The 23,160-nt window shown below is 39.1% G+C and overlaps 1 protein-coding gene across 3 annotated transcripts; it reads left to right on the top strand.

Annotated features, from left to right (window-relative positions):
- Nucleotides 1-1,770: 1,770 nt before the first annotated feature.
- fbxl4 (F-box and leucine-rich repeat protein 4) lies at nt 1,771-21,869 on the top strand. 3 transcript variants are annotated; one of them, XM_038303727.1, is made up of 10 exons: nt 1,771-1,899; nt 6,100-6,168; nt 6,292-6,735; nt 7,637-7,973; nt 11,391-11,635; nt 11,796-12,009; nt 16,296-16,367; nt 17,960-18,084; nt 18,181-18,368; nt 21,458-21,869. In XM_038303727.1, exons 3-10 carry the CDS (start codon nt 6,434-6,436, stop codon nt 21,619-21,621), a joined length of 1,647 nt encoding a protein of 548 aa, XP_038159655.1. In that variant the 5' UTR covers nt 1,771-1,899; nt 6,100-6,168; nt 6,292-6,433; the 3' UTR covers nt 21,622-21,869. The 3 variants fall into 3 exon arrangements, with proteins under 3 accessions (XP_038159655.1, XP_038159654.1, XP_038159652.1); XM_038303726.1 differs by lacking the exon at nt 6,100-6,168; XM_038303724.1 differs by having other exon boundaries at nt 6,100-6,735.
- The last annotated feature ends 1,291 nt before the right edge of the window (nt 21,870-23,160 follow it).

The raw sequence follows: 23,160 nt of genomic DNA, 5'->3' as shown, positions 1-23,160 counted from the left end.
TGTATATGAGAGCATTCTAATAGTGTATATGAGAGCTTTCTAATAGTGTATATGAGAGCGTTCTAGTAGTGTATATGAGAGCTTTCTAATAGTGTATATGAGAGCGTTCTAATAGTGTATATGAGAGCGTTCTAATAGTGTTTATGAGAGCGTTCTAATAGTGTATATGAGAGCGTTCTAATAGTGTATATGAGAGCGTTCTAATAGTGTTTATGAGAGCGTTCTAATAGTGTATATGAGAGCATTCTAATAGTGTATATGAGAGCGTTCTAATAGTGTTTATGAGAGCGTTCTAATAGTGTTTATGAGAGCGTTCTAATAGTGTATATGAGAGCGTTCTAATAGTGTTTATGAGAGCGTTCTAATAGTGTATATGAGAGCGTTCTAATAGTGTTTATGAGAGCGTTCTAATAGTGTATATGAGAGCATTCTAATAGTGTATATGAGAGCTTTCTAATAGTGTATATGAGAGCTTTCTAATAGTGTATATGAGAGCGTTCTAGTAGTGTATATGAGAGCTTTTTAATAGTGTATATGAAAGCTTTCTAGTAGTGTGTATGAAAGGTAAAGCTTTTCACCAGTTTATATGAACAGTTCTCACTACTTTGTATGAGAGCTTTTGAGTAGATTATATAAGAGGTCAATGTTTTCACTAGTTTATGTGAGAGCTTTTTACTAGTGTTTGTGTGAGGTTTTCAGTATATTATATGGAAGAGTGTAATTTAATATGTGTATATGCAAGTTAATTCTGATTTATGTCCCTGGGGGCACCTCATAGTATAAGGTCTTTAAATATCAGAAAAAAATGTATTGCTTGACTCTATAAAACTATCTAATATGAAACATAATACTAAAACATGCTGTGACCTGTTTAGGCATTAAAATTTGTTTCTAAAATAAAGTTCTTTACTAGCTGTCTTAACAGATTAATTTTGATGACAAAATGTACACTTAAACTCTAATATTGACAATCACACCTGATATCACTGTTACTTAGTTGACTAGTCAGTGGACATAGTTTTTCTGAATGCTATGAAGTGGAATGTATGGTTAGAATATAACTAGATTACTTAGATTAGACAAAGACAAGCTGAAAAGATATTTCTTAGTTATATATATATATATATATATATATATATATATATATATATATATATATATATATATATATATATATATATATATATATATATATATATATATATATATATATATATAAAGATATATATATGTATGTATGCAAAAAAATCTTTTTGAAACAAATCTTACTTTTTTTGCTGCAAAGAAAACCCCTATAAATTCTGTCTTTACATTTTGTGTAGGTTTTTCTTCATCATACAAACTACTGCCCCCATAATCCTTTGCGAAAGAAGGTCTCCATCCCGGATGTTGACATCTTGTGCTACCTTCAAGTGCGCTCGTAACTTCTAATTATGCTTACCTGCGACTCGTTGGTCACCTTTAAAAAAACATGTCTTAAACATGTCTTGTTATATTTGGCCGTGCGGATTTATTTAATAATACTTCGTCTTATATAATTAACATTTAAATCAAAATTAAATGATTGCAGCCGTGTATATGTTGGGGGGAGTACACATAACCATGTATGGGCTAACTACTTTACATTACATTTTTACTGGTAGCTTATATTTGATTACAAAACTTCTCAATAAAATGATAATTTATTTTTTTTTAGTGTTATTCCTCGTAATATTATGATATTTACTCTTTGGTTTTAATGAGATCTTGGTGAGTCACTGCGTTGTCCGGACAGCCCTAGAACGCAACACGAGCTAATCGACAGGAATGTTTTGGGTTTTTTGCCAATTGAAATATCAGGATAAAGCTGAAGAAAAGAAGACACATCCAAATGAATGGATCCAATGATCTCCGTTTACCGTAAATTGACTTTGTGTTTATTTGCTTTGAGTGTTTCGCTGTTGAAGCTGTCCAGTGGAAGCTAATGGTTGACAGCTCAGCTTATCTGGATGTTAGCTAACCCCAGCTATTTAACATTAGCCACCGCTAACACAATACAAACATATTCCTTTATTTCACCCAACAAAACCACATTTTAATGTTTTCTTTTCTTACAGAAAACCGACAACCGTTAATATACCGGTTGCACTGGAAATTAGCATAGAGAGCCAGAAGAGTTATAGAGGAAGTTACTTTAGCTTTAGTTTATATTTATATACATATTGGTATTACAATCTTTATTTACATGTTTTTTTTTCTAATTCAGACGTTTCCCTCTATGCTTTCCTGTTTATTTCCTGGAGGATTACACCAATATATCAGTTGAATCCTTGTGTTAAGGTCAAAAGTTAAACTTTAACATGTGTTTAGGTATTGATAATCCTGAATAATTGCAGGACAATAAGGAGCAGCAAACTGGCCCCTTATTGTTACTGTCAACAAACCTACAGTGTAGTGGTAACTGAGGCCTGAAAAAGCATAGCCTGTTCTTTAAACAAGGTTAACTTTGTATGTTTGCTCTTTATGAAGAGATGCACTTAATTCTATACTGTATACCTGTAGCTGAGTTTTCAAAACTGGCCCCATAATAGACTAACACATTTCCTGATGTTTGTGCAGTAAATAGAAAAGTATATATAGCCTCATCCCCCCACCAGCAGTTTCATTAAAATCCTTTTTTTTTTTTTTTTTTTTTGCTCAAGATTAGATCAATCAGTCTTTTTTCAGCCTTAAAGTTTTTTTTTATTGTATTTTCATACATATCGGTCAGTGGCGTATTAGTACTAAGTATTTGTACTTTGTTACTTGACACCTCTGCATATTGGTGTAACATGTATTGTTTTACAGAGGTTAGAAATAACAGGACTGGCATAAAAACACCAAACACATTATTTAGAGGAAGTTGGAGGAAAAGCAACAAATTATATTAATAATTGCTTAAGAGTCATATTGTATTTCTAGGTAGAGTGGCGGTCTAGTGGTTAGAGCATTGCGCTTGGAATCCAGTGGTTCTGAGTTTCAGCCTGCAGTCTGGGTCCCTGAGCAAGACCCTTAACTCCACACTGCTCCCTGGGCGCCACACAATGGCAGCCCACTGCTCCCCAAGGGGATGGCTTAAATGCAGAGGTAATTTCTCCATTGTGAGATCAATAAAGTTAAATTATTATTTAGGGATGCACGATATTGGGATTTTGGCCGATATCTGGTATGCCGATATTTTAAAACTCATGTAGCCGATAACCGATATCGATACCGATGTTAAAGCTGGACAAAAATAAGTAGTCATTGAAAATAGCAGTTTTGTTATCCATTTCTGACACTTTGAAAAATAATATACTCAAATATATTTTCATATGCTGATATCAAATAGATTTTTAAAAACGCGGTATCGATCTATTTTACTTTCATAATCTCGTGAAATTTAATCGTTCTGTTACAAACTCTCGTGATATTTTGCAAATTCTTGTGAGATTTTGTTAGTAAAATTGATCGATACCGCGTCAATATTTCAACATATAAAAATATGGCAAAATTTCATGAATTTTCAGGGGAATTTGTAGCATAACGATGACATATAGCAATATTTCATTAGTATAAGAGATTGATATGATGTTTTTAAATGGCAATATATCAGCATATGAAGATATTGTGATATTTTAATGTATCAATATTTTTTCCCTCGTCTTTAGAAGTTTAAGTCTGTAAAAAAGAAGTTTTTGAGGAAGAAGAAGAAGTAGTATATTTTTTTTTTTTTTAGACTTTAGAACTCAGCTGATCAAATATCGGGTTAAATATCGGTGGGGTGGCCGATGTCCGATATTCAGTTATAAGGCCAATACAGGCCGATACCGATAGGGGGCCGATTATATCGTGCATCCCTATTATTATTACTAAAACTGTGAAAATACATTCATGTAAATCAACAAAAATGAATAATAAACACTAGAATAGTAAAAAGCAACTTGAGTTGAACAGTACTAAACTTTATTAGCAACAAATAAAACAGCATTAAATAATAATTGATGATGAGGAAGGCCGTTCCATCACTGAGGGCTGAAACTAGAGACAGACGCCTCTCAATATGTTTTAGATCTCAGTCTAAGCACCTTGAAGTAGTTTTTTTAATGTGAAAAAATAGGAAAAACTTCAAGGAGTATAAACACTTCATCAAAGCAGTTCCTGTTTAGTTTCAATCACAAAAAATTTGGAAAATGCTGCATTTTATTTAAAACCCCAAAAGCTCTGTGTGCTCTGCGCACCAGGCCAGTACTTTCTGAATTTAAGGCAGCTGTTTCATGTCTTTTTCTACTGGATGAATTGATTAATCCAGGTGTGTCTGATCTCAGTAACCATGGCCACACACACCTGGATTCATCAGTTCATCCAATAATGAAAGCCAAGGAACAAAAGAGCTCCTTTAAGTTCAGGAAGTAGTGGAGTTGTGCATAGAGCATCTTAGCGCTGCACTTGTGAATTTTTGTAATAATTTTTTCTTCAGATTGATTAATTAATTGAAAATTTACTTTTATTAAAAACCGAGATTTTAAATAAGATAAAAAGCCTTCATTGCACATTTTAAAAAAATTGCAAATGTCAAAACATGTACAAAATATACATTAATTCACATTTGATTTTTATAGATATATCAATTTAGAAGCAATTTAATCTTTAATGGAAATATATACTCCATGTGTATAAATATTTTAGTTTTATCTGTAGTTTTGTCTTATTTATGGCCTTATGTAGGTTATTCTTTCTGCAAACGGCATCTTTTTTAGTCTGAGTACCATTATTCCAATTAACGACTCAACTTAATTAGTTGACGATGATTTCTATAATCAATTAATCATTTCAGCTCTACTACTAATATCTTAGGGTGCTTTAACTTTAGCGTTCTCTGATATTCCTTTGATGCTTTCCTAATTTGTTAACCAAAGGGATGACTTGCAAAATATGTTTAAATAGACTGATCTTTGCTTCAAACCTGTGTCGGTTTTTGTTACCATGGTGATGAAACCCAGACTCAAGGAGATCCACCTTTGCAACGGTAAACCTCTTGACTGTCAGCCTCATTCATCGCACTAGAGTAGTTTTTTCAGAGCTTTAGCTTTATTTTGATACAGATGTTTATTGTTATTCATCCTTTCCCCTAAAAAGTGTCTCATCGCCAGGGAAACGAGGAGTTTTTATTAAGTTTTCCTCATTTCATCATATTACAGCCACCATCATCAGCATTAACAGAACACAAAGTGGTGCAGGAATCCTAAATTAAATGAAAATGAATCCTAACAACTAATAATTATACCTCAGAGGTGTTTTTCACACATTTCCCCCCATCTGAGTATTAAGGTGTAGAACCTCCTATTTCTGCCAATATAGCAGCAAATCTTTTTTTCTTTTTTACGTTAGGCCATCTAAAGCCTGAAGTTTATATAAGGAACGTTTATATCAAAGTTTTTGTCCACTGATTCTTAATCAATTTGAGGGCGGTCCTTAGATTGCACCCTTCTAACATATACACATTATTCAATCTAAGCCATTTATAATTTTAGCTTTGGCCGTTATAGATCTGCTAGAAGGTAAACCTCAGCCCTATCCAGTCTTTTGTATCGTTTAACAGGTTTACTTTCAGGACTGTTTGATATTTAGCCTCCCCACAGCATGATACCTCCAAGACCATGTTTTAAAATGGGGATGTGGTATTTGGTGTTGGTCTGCTGTGTCATGGGACCTACTAAGAATTAAACCTTGTATTCTAGCTTGTAGCCATGCTCTGAGGGACGTTCATGTCAGGCCTTTGCAGTAGAGCTTGATAAACAACACAATTGTTTTTGTGATATTATTCACATGGATCAAACCAGATGGGTTGAAAACATTTGAACTTGTGTGTTTAAGGTTTGCAGAAAATGTGTGATTGTTTTTCTTTTTTTCTTTTAGGTTTTTGCCACTTTCCCAGTTAAATACAGTAGAGTTTTTACTTCTAATCTGACAAAGCGAGGGTTGATGCTTTTATAAGGCCCTCCATTTACTGAATGTGACTGATGGTTGTGCTCTGTACTGTCAGACTTAATATTTTGCTCTTCCCACTCATGTCTGTGTTTGTCTCTGCCTAACCCACAGGTCATGCATGCAGCCGCGCCTCTAGCTTGCGTTTTGTTCGTCCCCACCTCTTGAGACAATATGCTACCAGTAGGTGGAGGCTCTTCCTCTGTCTAGCCTCCGTTTCACCCCTCTGCCCCCATCATTCCCAGACTTCCCTATGTTAACCCTCTTGAGCATGTTTTACTATATATGTCTGCGGCGGCGCTCCAGGAGCGGGACTCGAGGCGAGGCACTGACCAGCCGGCGTGCCGTGGAATCGGGCCAGCGGGCGGTGCTGCCGGTCAGTGTGGAAGTGGAGCAGTACGCCAAGGAGGTTCTGGACTTCAGCTCCCACTATGGCAGTGAGAACAGCATGTCCTATACCATGTGGAACCTGGCTGGGGTCCCTAACGTGTACCCCAGTTCCGGGGACTTCACCCAGACCGCCGTCTTCAGAGCTTATGGGAAGTGGTGGGAACAGTGTTCCAGTGCTCCTTTACCGTTTCGCCGGACTCCCGACAGCTTCCACAGCCAGGATTACATCGAGCTGGGCTTTGAGGAGCCGGTCTACCCAACGGCGGTGGAAGTGTTTGAGACCTATTATCCTGGAGCCATCGTCCAAATCCTGGCTTGCTCTCACAACCCGTTCTCTCAGAACCCTCCGACTGATGTCAGGTAACGCTCCACCCACCCATTTCATCAGTACAACATTAAAGCTATGGTTGGTAATGTTGGAGAGCTAGCAAGATTTGAAAGCAGCTCTCTCCCTCCGTTCAAAGTTACATTCTCCCCCGCAAGGGGAGCAGAGGGGGGGCCGACTCAGGCATTTCTTTAAATACAGATAAAATATAGACTTAAACCTAACTACCTCATGTCTCATTCACCTGTAAATAAAATATATTATTGCAGTGGCTTTCAAGGTAGGATGCTAGGTTTAGCAATACTAACCATACACGTTTTAGCATGTCATTTTTAGTAATATTTACCTCAAGAGTTTTGCAAAGGGGTGTTGTGAATATTTCCGTCAATCTCCAAACCTGATGAGCGGTCGGGGGGCAGAGATGAAGGCTTCCGATTGGTTTTTACATTTGGACCGAAAGGCAGGGATTTTTTAGGGGCTTCTAGCTCTCAGAGACTCCTGATTTTTGTTCCTTTTTCGGAAAACATAAGGTATTGATAATTAAGGATCATCTCAGTCAATATAATAAAAAGTGTTTCTTTAACGTTCAATTATTGTTACAAGCAAGGGGAGATGTTTTGGGAAATGAAACCCAAAAACGAAGGGTTTTAGATTAATAACTAATCAGAGTTTGTCTCCATCCAAGAAGCCAAAATGAATTGAATTGCATCTTAATATGGAATAAAATTTACATTTTTGATTAATTTGAGTCTGAAGAAGTCCAGAGATTGTAGAATGATCTCTCTACTGGAATATATCAGTTCTTAGTGTTAAATAAAAGAAGCAGCAAAGGATGATAGATCATGCTTATCCAAAATGTCATGCTCCTTTAGCAAAGGATCATTAACTTAATCTGTAAATCAGTTACCAAACTATAATTGGCTCTCTGTTGTCCAGGTGGGAAGTGTTGTGGTCGGGGGAGCCCACCAAGGCCCTGACTCCCCAAGCTCGACAGTTCTCTCCAAAAATCAAGCACATCAACTTTCCCACCAACCTGCTGCGCCTGGAGGTCAACAGCTCCCTGCTGGACTACTACACCGAGCTGGACGCCGTCATCCTCCGCGGGGTGAAGGAGAGACCCATGCTGGCGCTTTATAAGATGCCTCTCATCGACATCAGTGACTTGAGCGACAGCGAGGACGAGCTGTGTGACATTGGAGGTGCTTTCAAACACGGGGGAGATGGAAAGCAACACAGGACAGCCAACGGCTACTTTGACAGGCTGCCGTATGAGGTGACTGATGAACGTAAACACTATAGGAACACAGTGAATACAGTTATCTACCGGAATAGCATACATTGCCCTGAAAAAAGTACCAAAACCTCTTAAACTTCTTTACACTCGACTTAGATTAATTGCTAAGTGGCCATTTTCCTGAAAAGTTTTCCCTTGTATCAAAAAGATCTTTCCATAACTAAATATATTTTTTACAGCACGCTGAATTAAAATCAATCGCACGTTATTATATTTTGACAATGCGTGGTAACATCTGTATTAAATACCGACAGAATAAACAAAAACATGCTTTCTTACACATTATTACATTTATTAATGAGAGGAAACAAAACAAAACCGGACTGCTCAGTCCGGCAGCAAGAAGGTTCTGGGTTGAATTTTCTTTCTGCATGGAATTTGCATGGTGTCCCTGTGCATGGGTGGGTTCTCTCTGGGTACTCCGGCTTCCTCCCAAAAACAGTCCAAAAACACGACTGTTAGGTTAATTGGCTTCTCTAAATTCTTCCTAGGTGTGAATAGTTGTTTGTCCTGTTTGTCTCTGTGTTGCCCTGCAATAGACTGGCAACCCGTCCAGGGCGGACCCTGCCTCTCGCCTGTAGACAGCTGGAGATAGGCACCAGCACCCCTCGTGACCCCAGCAGGGACAAAGAGTAACAGAAAAAAAAAATGGAGAAACAAAAACGAACCTATTGCATTACTTAAACATTACTTAATTAAAAAAGATGAATCAGATATATGAACAATGAACCATTTCCAATGAACAGAGATGCAAAACGATCAGTGCCCTCTATTTGATCGGGGCAACAGGGGCAACCAGTTTAATCTGATGGAACTGATTTAATCTGATAAATAATTTATTTACAGTTACTCCTAAAATTATTCTTTTGTCTATATCCATAGGTTTAAAGGAATCAAATGCCACCTAATTTGGAAGTGGAAGAAAAACAATCAACCTCTCCGAAACTGAAAAGTGTGGCATGGATTTGTTTTACACCATTTTCTTTTAATGCTGATAATTGGGGAAAAAAAGCACCCCTACACCTTTAAATGAGTCCATCAATGTATAACGTGATATCAGGAAAAATACAAAGTTATATATATTGTGATTATTCATCAACATCCTAAGAAAAGCCATTCAATTGTAGACAAGGAATGACACAATAAAAAAATAAAAATAAATAAATAAAACATACTCAAAACAAACAAGCCGTTTAGGAAAGAACAGCTTGTTCACTTGTCCTGTAGTGACTCTGGAGAAACTAAGAATCCACAGTTCAGGTAGGAGAAGATCTTTCGACAGGATAAACCAGTAATAACCAGAATAAACTGGTCGTCTGCCCCGCTCTAAACAAACAAAAAAGAAGGCCGTCAGTGAGAGAAACCTATAAGAAATGCCAGTAGTAGTTCACCTTGAAGTAATGTGGAGGATATATGTTAATTTATTGCAACCCTGCATATTAATGCATATCCATTCATGGTAACCTGCTGATTGTAGCTAGTGCTACTTCACGTCTGTCGTCCATTAGACTGGCCAGCCAAGCGGACTTAAATGGAGTGTAAAGGGCAGATTATACTTTGTGTGCGGTTGCACAGATTCCATTGTTGTTTTGGCAGATCAACACTTCTTCTGGCGCCGCTGAAGTTCTCGCGAGACCTCGAATAGCATCCCCCTTAAGCCTTGGCGGGAAACTGCTGTGCGTCCCTAGAAATTCCAGACCAACTGTGCAGAAGCATACCAGCAAAAGTGGTTCGCGACCAGACCCAAGCGACATTTGATGTGTGCGGTTGCAGAAGTATAATTTGCCCTTTAGTCAGCTTGGTAAGGCTTAATGCTCAAAGATTGCCACTGTAACAGAGCGCAGTTTTATTATGCTCAGATAGAGCTGTTTATGACGCTAAAATTTCAACAACTGGCTGCTTTTCCTAAATAAAAAACACATTTATCCTGACATCCAGAGTTATCTGATTGGTTCTAAACTGTTTCTGGTCCCACCTTTAAAACCAGGCTCTACCAGCTGCTTTCCAGGCTGATATACTGTGTAAAAGGCATAAGTCTGGCTGGGCGGCCACTGCCATGCTAGTAGTCCCTGTGAAAGTAGAGATTATGTTTGTAGGTCACATCAATATCAACATTTACATTTTATTCAATTCAGTTTATTTATTTAGCACCAATTTACAACACATGTCATCTTTATGCTCTTTACAAAGACAATTCCACCAGATAATAGAAACTGATTGGTTCAAAGATTCTGTCTGAGGAAAACCCAGATGATTGCATCCAGTCATTGACTCTGCAGGATTTGCTCCTCCTGGATCAGCATGTAGTGACAGTAGATATTCAGCAATCCCTCACAGCATGCATGCAGCGACAGTGGAGATGAAAAACTCCCTTTAACAGGAAGAAACCTCCAGGAACAATGAGAGCGGCCTTCTGCTGAGGGCGACTGGGAGTTTAGTATGATAGAAGCAGAACATGAGCTCCATAAATACTTTCTATGTTAGAGAGGGTACCGGTGAACTGGCTTTGTTTTGGAAAGAAACAGTTAAGCAGATGAACTCTCAAGTCTTGTAAAACCAGATAAAGGTGCTGGGTTCGTTATTTGGGGTCTTCATTTGCAGCAGCCTCATTGCAGAAAGATGCGGAAAGTGTTTAGTTAGGTTTTTTATTTTTATTCATTGCAAAACATTTACCAACATTTTCGTTTTTTCATATGATTTATGAATAATGCAGTCTCATTTTGTCAATTTTGCTACAGGAAACAGTGAATATCCCCTCTTCAGAACAATGAAGGTTGTTTCTATTCTATTCTACTCCCTTCTGAGTTTTTTGGTCACATAAGAGACCAGTTGAATATGCTGAAATACTTAAATTAATGTGACAATGGTGTGAAAAGTTCATCAGGTCTGAACACTTTTCCAAGGGGCTCTTTGTATCCTTGCTCACAAACACATGAAGGCTCTGCTTGGACATGTTCTGGCGCTCTTTCCTCGTCGTCTTGAGCACATTCTCGGACACCGAGCCAATTTCATGCCGTTCCTATCACATTGTCTGCGGTGCGCTTCAAAGTGCTGGCGGCGCTCCTGCAGCTTGTTCTCTTTTCCCCGCTCCAAGCCGCTGCCATTAACAGCCGTCCACACAACCGCCACGTCCTCGTCTCTGAAACACAATATAGCTATTATCTGTCAGACGATGCCGGCTCGAACGTGGCTTGTTGTTGATGCACGGCGACACACTCGGGCGCACAAACACGAAGCAGAACAAGCTGCCTCACCTCACCGCTCATCCTGTTCTCTGTGCTTTGGGTCTAAGATGAGAGCTGTTCAGATTTTCTGTATTTCTTTACGTTACGCTTTGCTTCTTTTCATCCCAACTAAAGTCCTCTCCTGACCCGTCTCCCCGTCTTCTGTCCTCAGCTCATCCAGCTGATTCTGAGCCACCTGACCCTGCCAGACCTCTGCCGTCTGGCCCAGAGCTGCAAGCTGCTGCACCAGCACTGCTGCGACCCGCTGCAGTACACCCAGCTGAGCCTGCAGCCATACTGGGCCCGGCTGAGTGACGCCTCCCTGGGACACCTGCAGAGCAGATGCACCCTCCTCCAGAGGCTCAACCTGTCCTGGACTGGAAACCGTGGAGCCCTCACCCTGACAGGCTTCAGCAGGTCAGACTAACAGCAGGCCACAGTGGAATGACCTCAGAAGAACTAGCAGACGCTCGGAAGGACGAACACTTTTAAAGTCAGGTTCTTCTGAGTTTAAGAAGGAAGAACAACAAACAAATCATGACTCTGCCTCTTCCTGTCTTCTCTTCCATTCCCTCAGTTTCATGAAGGCCCGCGGTCTGAGCCTGGTCTGCCTGGAGTTGTCGTGCTGTCACTTCCTGAATGAGCCCTGTTTGGAGGTCATCGCCCAGTCCTGTCCCAGACTGCAGGAGCTTAACCTGTCCTCATGCGACCGCCTCCATCCACAGGCCTTCACACACATCTCCAAACTTGTCCACCTTCGCAGACTGGTGCTGTACCGCACCAAGATAGAGGTAAGGTCGCTCAGCGGACTCAGCAGGCCTTCATTTAACAAACATTTCAGGTTTTGCTCTCATCTTGAGGTCTGTTGAGGCTCTTGGTAGATTCTTACACACAAGCTGTAATCATCAGCCAATGTTGCACATTTACAGTGGGTACAGAAAGTATTCAGACCCCTTTAAATGTTTCACTTTTTGTTTCATTGCAACCATTTGCTAAAATCATTTGATAGTTTTTCTTTTTAATAAATGTAAAAAATTTCTAAATTTCTGCTTTTTTTCTGTCAAGATGGGCTGCTAAGTGTACATTAATGACAAATAAACTGAACTTTTTTGTTGTTAGCAAATATTAAGGGGTCAGAATACTTTCCGTACCCACTGTATTTGGTGGGGAAAACAAATGACCACCTTTTATATATTTTTTGTTTTGGCCATCCTTTTCTTAATAGGTTGCACGTTCAGGCTTTCACTTTCATGTCTTGCCTGTTGGTAGACGTGAAACTCTCCCAGAGAGTCGAGCATGTACCGTGCCACGCGCACTGTCCTCAGAGTTCCTACTTACGCACAAAGATGTCTGACATGAAGGCTTGTTCCACCAAGACTTTTTTCCCCCTAAGACATCTGAGGAATCAAGTATGCCCTGGCATCCCTTAATCCTCTCCTGTAACGTTTATCCAGGCTGGAGGCACAGATGGAGGAATCTTTGCAGAATCTCTCCATCATTACCCCGCTAAGAGGTCCCGTTGTTTCATGTTTTGAATTAGGTAGCAAAAACCTCTCGACTTTTATATTCCAGACTGTTTTTACTTGGCTTCCAGGATGAGAGAAAGACCTGCAGCACCACATGTTCTCCACTATTACCCCATTTACGCTACCCTTGAAAAACTGATCCATGCCGAGACCGGTCCGAGCTCGGATCAGTTAACCAGGCCAAGCTCGGTTCTGACGACCGTTTACACATCACGCTATCTCGGTTCCTCGACTCCTCGCCTCATAGTGACGATCTGCGGTATTACTGCCAGTATTGAAAGAGGAAATCAAGCAGTTGGTGGCGGTAATGCACCAAAAGTTGTTTGCCAACCGCCATAGAAAACACAAGAAGAAGAAGACAAAGAAGGAGGGAATCAAGCAAATCAAAATGGCGGCGCCCGTCACATTCAGAAAGTTATGCTTGATTATTATTGCTGTACTTCGGTGTTATTATTTAAAATGTTGTGTGGAGAAGATTTCGATTGTTGTTTATAGTTGAAGAAGTTGTTGTTCTTCTTCTGTTTCTGGCATTACCGCCATCTACTGGAATGGAGTGTGAATCGCGAGGTGCAGCAAGACGGAGATGATGCGTTCTGCTCATGCGCTCTTGTTATCAGAGAACCAAGCCAGGGAAAAACTGAGCCGAGCCCACCTCTGGAACTGGTCTGCAGTTAGGGCGGTCCGGTTGTGTCTAGCTCGGTTCAGTTCAGTTTGCTTTCCATTTACACACGATAAGTTATCTCAGTTACTGAGCTCGGACCGGGCTCGGCACGGTTTTTCAAGGGTAGTGTAAATGGGGTATTAGATTCTAACTTAAAGGAGCCTTTAAAAAGCCGTCCAGCTGCTGAAAAGCTTAATTTCTTTAAAAAAAAAAGGTTTAGTTTTAAGTTTTGTTGCGCTGATGCCATTTTCTGGCCCCGATACCCAATACCTGGCTGTGCAGTATCTGCTGATACCAATACCACTATTTTATTGATGGATCGGGGCCCTGCCTGATACTGGTATTTGTATCGGTGCAACACAACTTTTTAAGAACAAAAGTGAGATTTGTTTCTTTTTCGCTTTCTTTTGTGTGAACTTTATATTTCAGACTAATATAAAGTAACTGGTTCTAACTGATTTTCTCCTGTTTTTCCTATAGTTTCATTAGAGGCGCTAAGAGAAACGTCACTCCTTGACTTGTTATATTTAAGCCCCAGAGAAACAGGAAGTTGTGAAGCACTAATCATAAGTTCCTTGAAGCCCTCATGTGTGAAGAAAATACATTTTCATTTTATCCTAGGAACAAGCTTTGGGTTCCAGTAAATGTGGCGATTATTTTTCTCATCACTGTGAAAGCACTGTGGTTCCTATAGTTCAGGATGTGATGAAGCCACCGCTGTAAATCTATGGTTCATTTTAAGGCTTTAAATGCATCGTTAAGATATAGGGTTCCCAAAATAGGGGTCGGAACCCTCCAGGGATCATGAGACACAAAATGAGGGTCAGAAAATGATTGTGATGTGATCCGTCAAGCATGTGGAACGGCAAAATATATCATTAAATACATAAATGTAAAATCTGAAATAAATGCATCTAAGATTAATTTATTGATCTGAAGTTTATTATAAAATATTCACTTAAATTGTAAAATGGGCTTAATGTCTCATTAAATAATGAAAAATACATTTAAATTAAATTAAATTGAATTATTAAAATTAGTTAAAATAATTAATAAAAAGAGTGAAGTAATTATGTGTTTTTAGGGGGTTGTCAGTGTGTTGCATTGTTATTTTTGAGATCTCAGGCTGAAATGTTTTGGATCGATTCAAATCTGCGAACGCTCTTAAATCTTAGATTGTTAGTTTCATCCAAGTTGCTCATCTTTGCAGGTTAGCAGCTTTCTTTAAGTGTTTCTCCACACCTCTGATTTATGTCTACAGCAGCTGGAACCACTGGCTTCCTACACTTACAGCGTTATACGGCGTATATATAAAACGTTGCAAGGGGTGTAAAATGAGGCAGCTAGTCGATGCTTTAAAGACACATAATGTGGTGTGTTCAGGTACGATCACGTCTGCCGTGTAAAACCTGTCCTCAGGTTTGGTTTGGTGTTCCAGCGCAGCATTTCTGCGGCTCTCGTCGTGTTCTGGACGACAGGCGGCGTCGGGTTTCTGCGGTGGAGCCAGGCAGCACTCTATGGGTTGTTTACACCCCGGACAGACAGTGAGAGCTGTTTGTCTGCCAGGGCTCCTGACATCTCGGCTGTCATTACCCTGTCAGTGCTCTAATTAAATGAGTAGCTCACCGGAGAGAGAGAGGCGTTTATAAAGATGCCAGACTGAGTTCAGAGCACACACACACACACACTCACAAGAGGCTTTCACTTTCATCTCCTGACACTTTTCTCCTGCCACAGATGTACACGTGTTGGCAATTTCTGCGTTGAATTTCCATATCTGCATCGGAGCTGCGGAGCCACAGGAGAAACCGCTGTCCTCGCTTTGCTTTGCAGTGTGGAAAAAGGATCTCCTGGGTTTTATTAAATTACGTTAAATGCTGATTGGGTCGACAGACAATCTGTTTGAAGAAAGGTCAGATGACAGGACGGAGTCATCAGAATCTTTCTCTGTTATTTAGATATTACAGTCTTACATGTTTTAACATGATTCTTAAATCACCTGTATTTATTTTTCATCCCTGCGAAAACTGAGCTAAAAATATGTGCAAACGTGTTAAAATAACTGCGTCTGCCCTTAATTTGAGCAGGTACACTGCAAAAAATATAAATCTAAGTCATTTTGTTTCTTAAAATAAGTACTTTTGTTCTTGAATTGAGGGGGAAAGGGAGATACTTTGCCAATCAAACAAGAAAATTTACATTTAAAATAAGAAAAGGCCATTGCTTTATCTCATTTCAAATGCATATTATCTAATTATTTTATTTTAAGAGTAAAAATACTAATTCCATTGCAAAATCATCTTATTTACCTGCTCAAATTAAGGGTAAATACACTTGATTTAAGACGTTTTTACTCATTTCTAGATCAGTGTAAAGAGGGTGATCTTTCACTGAAGCAAGTGTTTTTGACCCTAAGATACAATGATTTAATATTAAGTACTCTAAATAAAAGATTGGAGTCAACTTTTTTTATTTAAAAGGTAAAACATCTTAATCTGTTGGCAGATTATCTTATTTATCTGCTCAAATCAGGGGGAAAAACTTATTTCAAGAAAAAATCCTTTAGATTTTTAATTTTTGCTGTGTGCTCTGCAAAAAACTGTTTTAAAATCATTATAAATTCCTTGAAATTGTTATAATTGCTCTTAATTTGAGCAGGCAAAGAGGCCAATTTTCAGTGGAATTAGTAGTTTTTCACTTAAGATACAATGATTAAATATTTTGCCCTTGAAATAAGATAGTGGAGTCTTCTTTTATTACCTTAAATGTAACTATTTTCTTACTTATTTACTCCCATCTGGTTGAAAATACACTTTGTTTTTTTGTTTTTTTTCCTCAAAAAAAGCTAAATAATTACATTTCTGCTTATTTCCTTGTGTTTTCCCTGCAGCAAACAGCCATCCTCAGCATTCTGACCTTCTGCCCTGAGATCAGACATCTCAACCTGGGGAGCTGTGTGAGGGTAAGAAAAATGAAAAAACAGCATATAAAAAAACAATTTGTAAATTCAGTCACTTTTGAAGCTACAGAATATATTGAACTAAAGTGAAAAAGAGAAAAGCTCCTCAGCAGACAACATCCGGACAGTGAAACATGGTTGCAGCATTCTGTGGGAATGGGCTCTCTGCACAACTCCACTACTTCCTGAACTGATGGTAGCTCTTTGGTTTCCTGTAATTTTCTACTGGATAAATTAGTTAATCCAGGTGTGCCTGACATCAGTAACCATGGCCAGACACACCTGGATTAATCAGTTCATCCAGTTATGAAAGACAGGAAACAAAAGAACTGCATTAACTTGATTTCCACACATAGAAGCTGGATTTTAAATACTGTATTCAATGTATTCTATTTCATCTAAACATTACATGTTGTTATACTCTATAAAAGGAAATAACACCTGTTATTTATACCTGTAGTGCCTAAAAGTGTTGTCAAAAAATGAAAACAGTAAATGACAACAAAGTATTGATAAAAGGGAAACCCTCACATTTTCTTTTTCCTTAGGCTGTGGCTAAGAATCTGAGTTTTTATAGCTTACAGTCTTTGCTTGCTGCTTTTCTGCAAGCAGTCTTCAAAACTGCTAACTCAGAATACTTAGTTTTAGAAAAGAAAAAAAAAAGGTTTTTGTTGATAAAATGTCTCATACTTCAGAATTAAATATTATTTTGAGACGCTAACATTGGTTCCACAAATCAAAACACGCTCTCCTGCCTCTTTACAGAACTGCAACCTTTCACATGTTTTAGCTTAGATAATATTTAGTTTTTTTAATTGGGACTAGTTTCATAGCCTAATATTAATTGTAGTAACCGGGAAATCTAATTTCGTGCTCTAAGCACGCACACATAATCACTAGACAACAGCCAATCAGGAAGAGAGAAGGCAGAACTTAAGGCAGAACAACCAATGAGAGTTGAGTTAGACAGCACAGTACAGTTACATGCGCTGCTAAGATAAATGGACAGGAAAAAAACGGACAGGAAATCAGATGGAGCAGCAGCAGCAGCTACCAGGCAGTTTGAAGCAAATATTAATGAATCGACATTTAGTTACTGATAATGAAGGGCTGCACCAATTATATCGTTATCTATAAATCTACCAATTATTATTTTCTGATTCACCTAAAAAGAGGTACTTGCAGTAAATTAATATAAATTAGTAATCAGTAAATTGATCATTGAAAAAGCTTGTTGTGCCTTTAAATAAACTTTAAATGGAAAAACTTGTAAAAAAAAATAAATAAATAAGTACAGTATATTTCTATATATTATACCTATTAGGAAGATTTTTCTTCCTAAATGGAAAATTTTAATATTTTTCATTCCTTTAACTATTTTTTAGAGTATGAGCATAATTAGTCTAAGTAATAATTTGATTTCTAAATTAATATTTAGTAATCAATTCAATTAATGATACATCTCAGCCCCACTAAAGAGGACCCTTTTCAGATGATGCACAATTGAGATCAGGGTTCCAGGCAGGGATGAAGGTAGAGAAGCTACGCAGCAAACGCCTGAAGGAGTTCTCACACTAATCCCATCATGTCTGCAGATCGAAGACTACGATGTTGTCGCCAGCATGCTGGCGTCTCGCAGTCGCTCCCTGCTCTCTCTGGACCTATGGCGCTGCAGGAACCTGACAGACCGAGGCCTGGCTGAGCTCGTTACAGGCTGCAGGTGCTCCATACCTCTACGAATAAAATGTTAAATATGTTTACTGTAAAATCTGACCCATGCACTAAACAAGATCAACGATGCTATTTGGTTGCTCAGGATGCTGGAGGAGTTGGACCTGGGTTGGTGTCCCACCCTGCAGAGCAGCAGCGGCTGCTTCCAGCAACTCGCCCGCAGTCTGCCGCGACTCAGGAAGCTCTTCCTCACTGCCAACCGCACCGTCTGCGACTCGGACATAGAGGAGCTGGCTAACTGCTGCCCCTCGCTGCAGCACCTTGACATTCTTGGTATGCTCACACCTTAAACCTTTTTATCTCACTCTTTTTAGATAGAAGCTAACACAGCATTTCCCTGGTGGATCAAGGACCAGGCCTCAAATCCACAAAGATTCTCAGAGAAAATCCGCCTACAAATTTTAGTTGTCTACATGAGTTTACAAAGTAGGGGTCAGGACCCCTGGGTGGATGGAACAGTTTTCACAATCGTTATGATGTGATCCCTAAGGTACGTTTAGGGCCAAAATATTAAATGGAATGCATTAATATGAATGAAACAAATAAATATGCAATGAAAAAGTAGATGTAACATTTATGAAGTCGACCAAGAACGTTATGTTTTCCGTCATGTTTGTTTGATTGTTAGCGGGATTACTGGAAAGGTTCTAAACAGATTTTAATCGAGTTTTTTTTTCCAGAGGTGTGCCTCGTTCTAAGGTGCAATCCATTTCACTTGATGTGATGATCCAGATTATAATCCAGATGCAGGTAGCCGCAATCATGCAGATGGGATATTTTGCGGAACAAGCAGTTCCTCCCTAAATCAGAGGGTGGCAGCTGTGACTATTTCTTCAGGATCAGACTCAAAAAGTCAGGAAGTACTAAACTGAAGACAAAAACTGAATCCCAAACGACCACCTTACCACTAACCCTTAACCATAAAGTGTTGCTTGCAATAAAGTCCCACTCCCAGCTGTGGAAGGTGCCTGAACTATACGCTGCGGTTAAAACGAGGATGGGACGGCCTCTTCCTTCCAATGGAAAGGGAAAGCCGTTGTTCCTATGGCAACACAGTGACGTTGTGTGTGCGCGGCTGAAGGTCTGTGGCGCAGGTTCACAGAATATCAAAAATTACATTTGCATGTGTTTCCTCTTCCACTAGCTCGCCATTACACCCGCTTCCAGCCGTCTTGCCCCTGGTACAGGCTCGCTATTTAAGGGCTGAATGTTCAACTGGCCCTACCCACTGCGGGGTTTGGGACGGCCCTTAATGTGGCGGAAAACCGTGGGAACACGCAAACGGATGGTTAGTATTTAGGGGCTGGTTTGGGATACAGCCAAAAACCCAGGAAAAGGGAGCATCGTTGGTTCGTTAGCTCGATTTCTTGAAAAGTTACCAACAATTTTTTTTAAAATTGTCCACTTCTCAATATGTCTACTTGTGCGTTTTCATGTGCTGGTTAAACGTCATCAGCCTCAGCCCTAGTACTGTTCCAATTCACTAGACCAGCAGACCGAGACAGACAAAGAGTCCGGATGTTGTTCTTGCCCTTCCCTATTTACCCAGCATGCATCAGAGCAGACTTGTCCGTTCTTGAGATTGAAAGCTTGACTGCGGCAGCAGCAGCTTACAGGTTAGCGCTCAAAGAGCTCAGAGTATTAAGTTAAAAGTTCTCTTTTCTGTTGCTGTTGTTCAATAAAAGTATGTTTTAAGATCATTTGAGGCGAGAAAATGATACCTTTAAGCGTTACTATATTCAGCATTTATGGATTTAATGCAGAATTAAAAAAAATATTTCCAAAGTTGCACCCCGGCAACCAGCGTAGCTCCGAGGGTATCCACAGCCCGTCTGCAGCGGCCCTCTCTCTGCGTAGTCGTGTGTGAAGGGCCGCTGGTTCTTATCGCGATTTTTTTTTTTTAATTGGAAAAATGTTCATTTGATTTGTGTTTATTATTATTCCCCAACTAAATGAGTAAAGTAAGGATTTATTATTATCTAGAGACTATTAATAACAGGAGGTGAAATGCAGCTCCAGACGAGCCGAGCGTGTGATGACATCACAAGAACTCTTCTGTTCCAATTAACCCTTATTTATGCTGCTTGCTCCCGTTCTGCCAGAGTCCATACTTTCCTGTGTTCTTCTCAGGAACATACTTGGCGAGGACATGAAACCGTACTTGTGTTCTTGTAAATTGAGAAACAGCCATTGGCTTTGTCAGAACATTTTCCGGAACCTCTAACCCCTCAATCACGATATAGATCGTCAGTTAACTGACGGTTCGGACAGATGATAACTACTTTCCTCTCCCCGTTGGTCATGTGACTCTGTGTGCGGCATCTTTATTTGTCACTGCTGTCAGGTAGTGACAGCTGTAGGTGACAGCAGGCTGCTTTGACAACAAATCCCATGATGCTTTGCGAGGAAAACTCTCCTCGCAAAGCATTCTTGGATATATCTGCTTGTCTAGTGGCCATGGATGATCTCTACCTTTCAAGGGGCATTGTGGGAAACTTCGAATCCACTGCTTTTTCCGCTAGTCATTCTGACGCTTATTTAAAATAGCATTACCACTATATAGCGCACAATATAATGGTTAGGGGCGACATTCTGACACAGCCATTTTTACCAGAGGTCGTTTCTAGTTTATTTTTGTATTAGATTATCTTATCTATGATGCGAATATTAATAAATATACCATTAAATAAGTAAATGTTCTGCTAAGTAATTAAAATACATTTAAAATGATTATTTCAAAAATTCATTGTCATTTAAAAGGCGTATTTTTGAAATAAATATGTTTACTTCACTTTTAGTATTAATATTTTCAGTGATGGATACTGCATTTCATTTTTAATTTTTAGGTAAAAGGTTAAAATGTTGGGAACCCTTGCTCTAGTAATTAATGGAAAGAAATGAACAGGGTAGAAAAATGAGGCTGGATTAGGAAAATGTGTATCCAGATGATGCCATGTAGCTAAATTAAATTGTCCCACAGCTTCATTTTCTTATCGTTATGTTTACTCTCCGCTCTTGTTGGTCAGTTTTTTCAATTTTGTTCTCATTTCTTGCACACGTCGAGTCGGCTGTCTTCTCTCCTTCAGAAACACTCATGCGGACTAAAATCCTCCCCTCTTCTAACATTTTTTCCACCTTGTAAATTAATCTTAGATTTTAAGAAATCCCTGAATGACATCACTAAGGACAACTTTTTTTTAGTCTTAGACTTCTTTGTGCCTTTAACGTAAATGTTGTTCCTGGATAATGATAAATCCAGCAACTTTGGTTTAAATTGAATGTGTTGTTATATTTAACCTTTTTTTTGGATATATATTTTGGATGTATTTAATGTTGTTTTCATTTCCATTTAATAATAAAAGGGACCCGTTTGGTGAGCGCTGCTTCACTCAAGAAGCTCCTCCAGTCGTGTCCTGGACTCGTCCTCCTGGATGTCTCCTTCTGCTCGCAGATAGAGACGCGGGTCGTCCAAGAACTCTCCAACCTTTTCCCCAATGTGGCCATCAAGAAAAGCTTCACTCAGTGACCTCACCGTCCTCCTGTTTCCCGCCCTCGATGAGCGAGGAGCTCCCCAGCAGGAGTGGGAAGCTGGAGGAGATCCTGAGGATTTATAGTCTCCTGATAAAAAAACAAAACCTTCTTAATTATTTTGTGGAAACTTGGAATCAGGGTGGTTTTGTGGTGAAGCTGCGTCTCCCTCTCATGGTCTTTTATACTGCCGAACATCCTAGAGCCTCGACACCACGTCTGTCTGTGACCCTGCCTTTCCAAGGTGAAAAAAAACATGTTCAAAGTAAATTTTTTTCCTTTATTTTAATGTTTTAAGAAAGAAAAAAAAAACAGTTTGGGGTTGTTTATTTTTTTAGTGCCTTGTCAGAACGATCTGGTAAAATGTTCTCAATCAGTTTTAAAATCATACCACTCCTAGTTTGCTAAACAAAATCTCTGCATTAAGCAGCAGGTAAAGCTCACACATTTATAAAAATATTTTAGTTCCTTTAAAGAAAGCTTTAAGCTCCTCATTTCAATCGGAAGCTTTTGTTGAATAACAATTGTGCCTTTCTATTTTCCTATTTAGGACTTCTCCACTATTTTTTTTTGTAATTCACATAAACAGACAGCAGTCAAACCTCCACTCTAATACCTTATTTTTATCTCGGAGGTTTCAGAGGCTGAAGGGGGAAAATTCACTGTACTGATGAAACATGTCGGTTGTTAGATTTGAGGAACACCTGAGTAAAAATCTATTTCTGATTTATTGCCAAATACAAAAACCAAATGCTGTCTGTCGTTTTAGGGAAGCCAGAAGGCTCCTGGAGGGATTGCTGGACCTACGTCCTAAAGAACAATGATAAAAATCAGGGGTGGTGTGTTTTTAAACCTAGAGGATACGAGAGCACCGTTCTGATGAGATCAGTTAACATCCATCTGAGTGGAGGTCAGAAACGTCCCGCTTTAGGTCAGCTAGACTGAAAGGTTGGAACCACAGGAGGATTGATGGTGGAGCTTCATGTCAAACGTTCAGTTAAAATCCATCCAGAACCATCGGGGATATATTTGCTCTTTAAGGTGCGATGAAAACGTGTTTTGTCTCCCGCCATCTTGTTCATTTAATTTAACAAATATTCAAATCTGAGATTCCCTGAGTATAAACAAAGTTTATGTTTTCAAATGTCTGATTCCTTAAAGAAAAGATAGAACCATCTGAATTTGGTGTGCCACTGGGCAATGAGTCTTTGATTTAATAATAAACAGCAGGAGGTTATATTTTTCTATTATAGTTGGAGTTTAGAAAACGTCTTTCCCTAAATCAGTGCATAAAATCAGCGCTTAAAACAGTCTTTTACTTTTTTAAATCCAGATTGTTGGATTTGATTTCATTTAGCATCTTTGTTACCTTAATCTCCCTGAAAGACAAATACAGATGACAGCAGAGATACTAAACCCCAGATCATTACTCCACCACCACCGTGTCTGAGGGTTGGTCTGAAGTCATAATCAGTGGAGTATGAGGCAGACCTATGGAGAGAAGATGTTTTTGCCTTGGTTAATATTATAGGTGGAG

Source organism: Cyprinodon tularosa, unplaced genomic scaffold, assembly GCF_016077235.1.
Source record: "Cyprinodon tularosa strain WSP-4 unplaced genomic scaffold, ASM1607723v1 ctg519, whole genome shotgun sequence".
In the NCBI taxonomy this organism is placed as follows: Eukaryota; Metazoa; Chordata; class Actinopteri; order Cyprinodontiformes; family Cyprinodontidae; genus Cyprinodon; species Cyprinodon tularosa.
The sequence above is the reverse complement of the archived record's forward strand: the minus strand, read 5'-3'. Positions and strand labels throughout refer to the sequence as shown.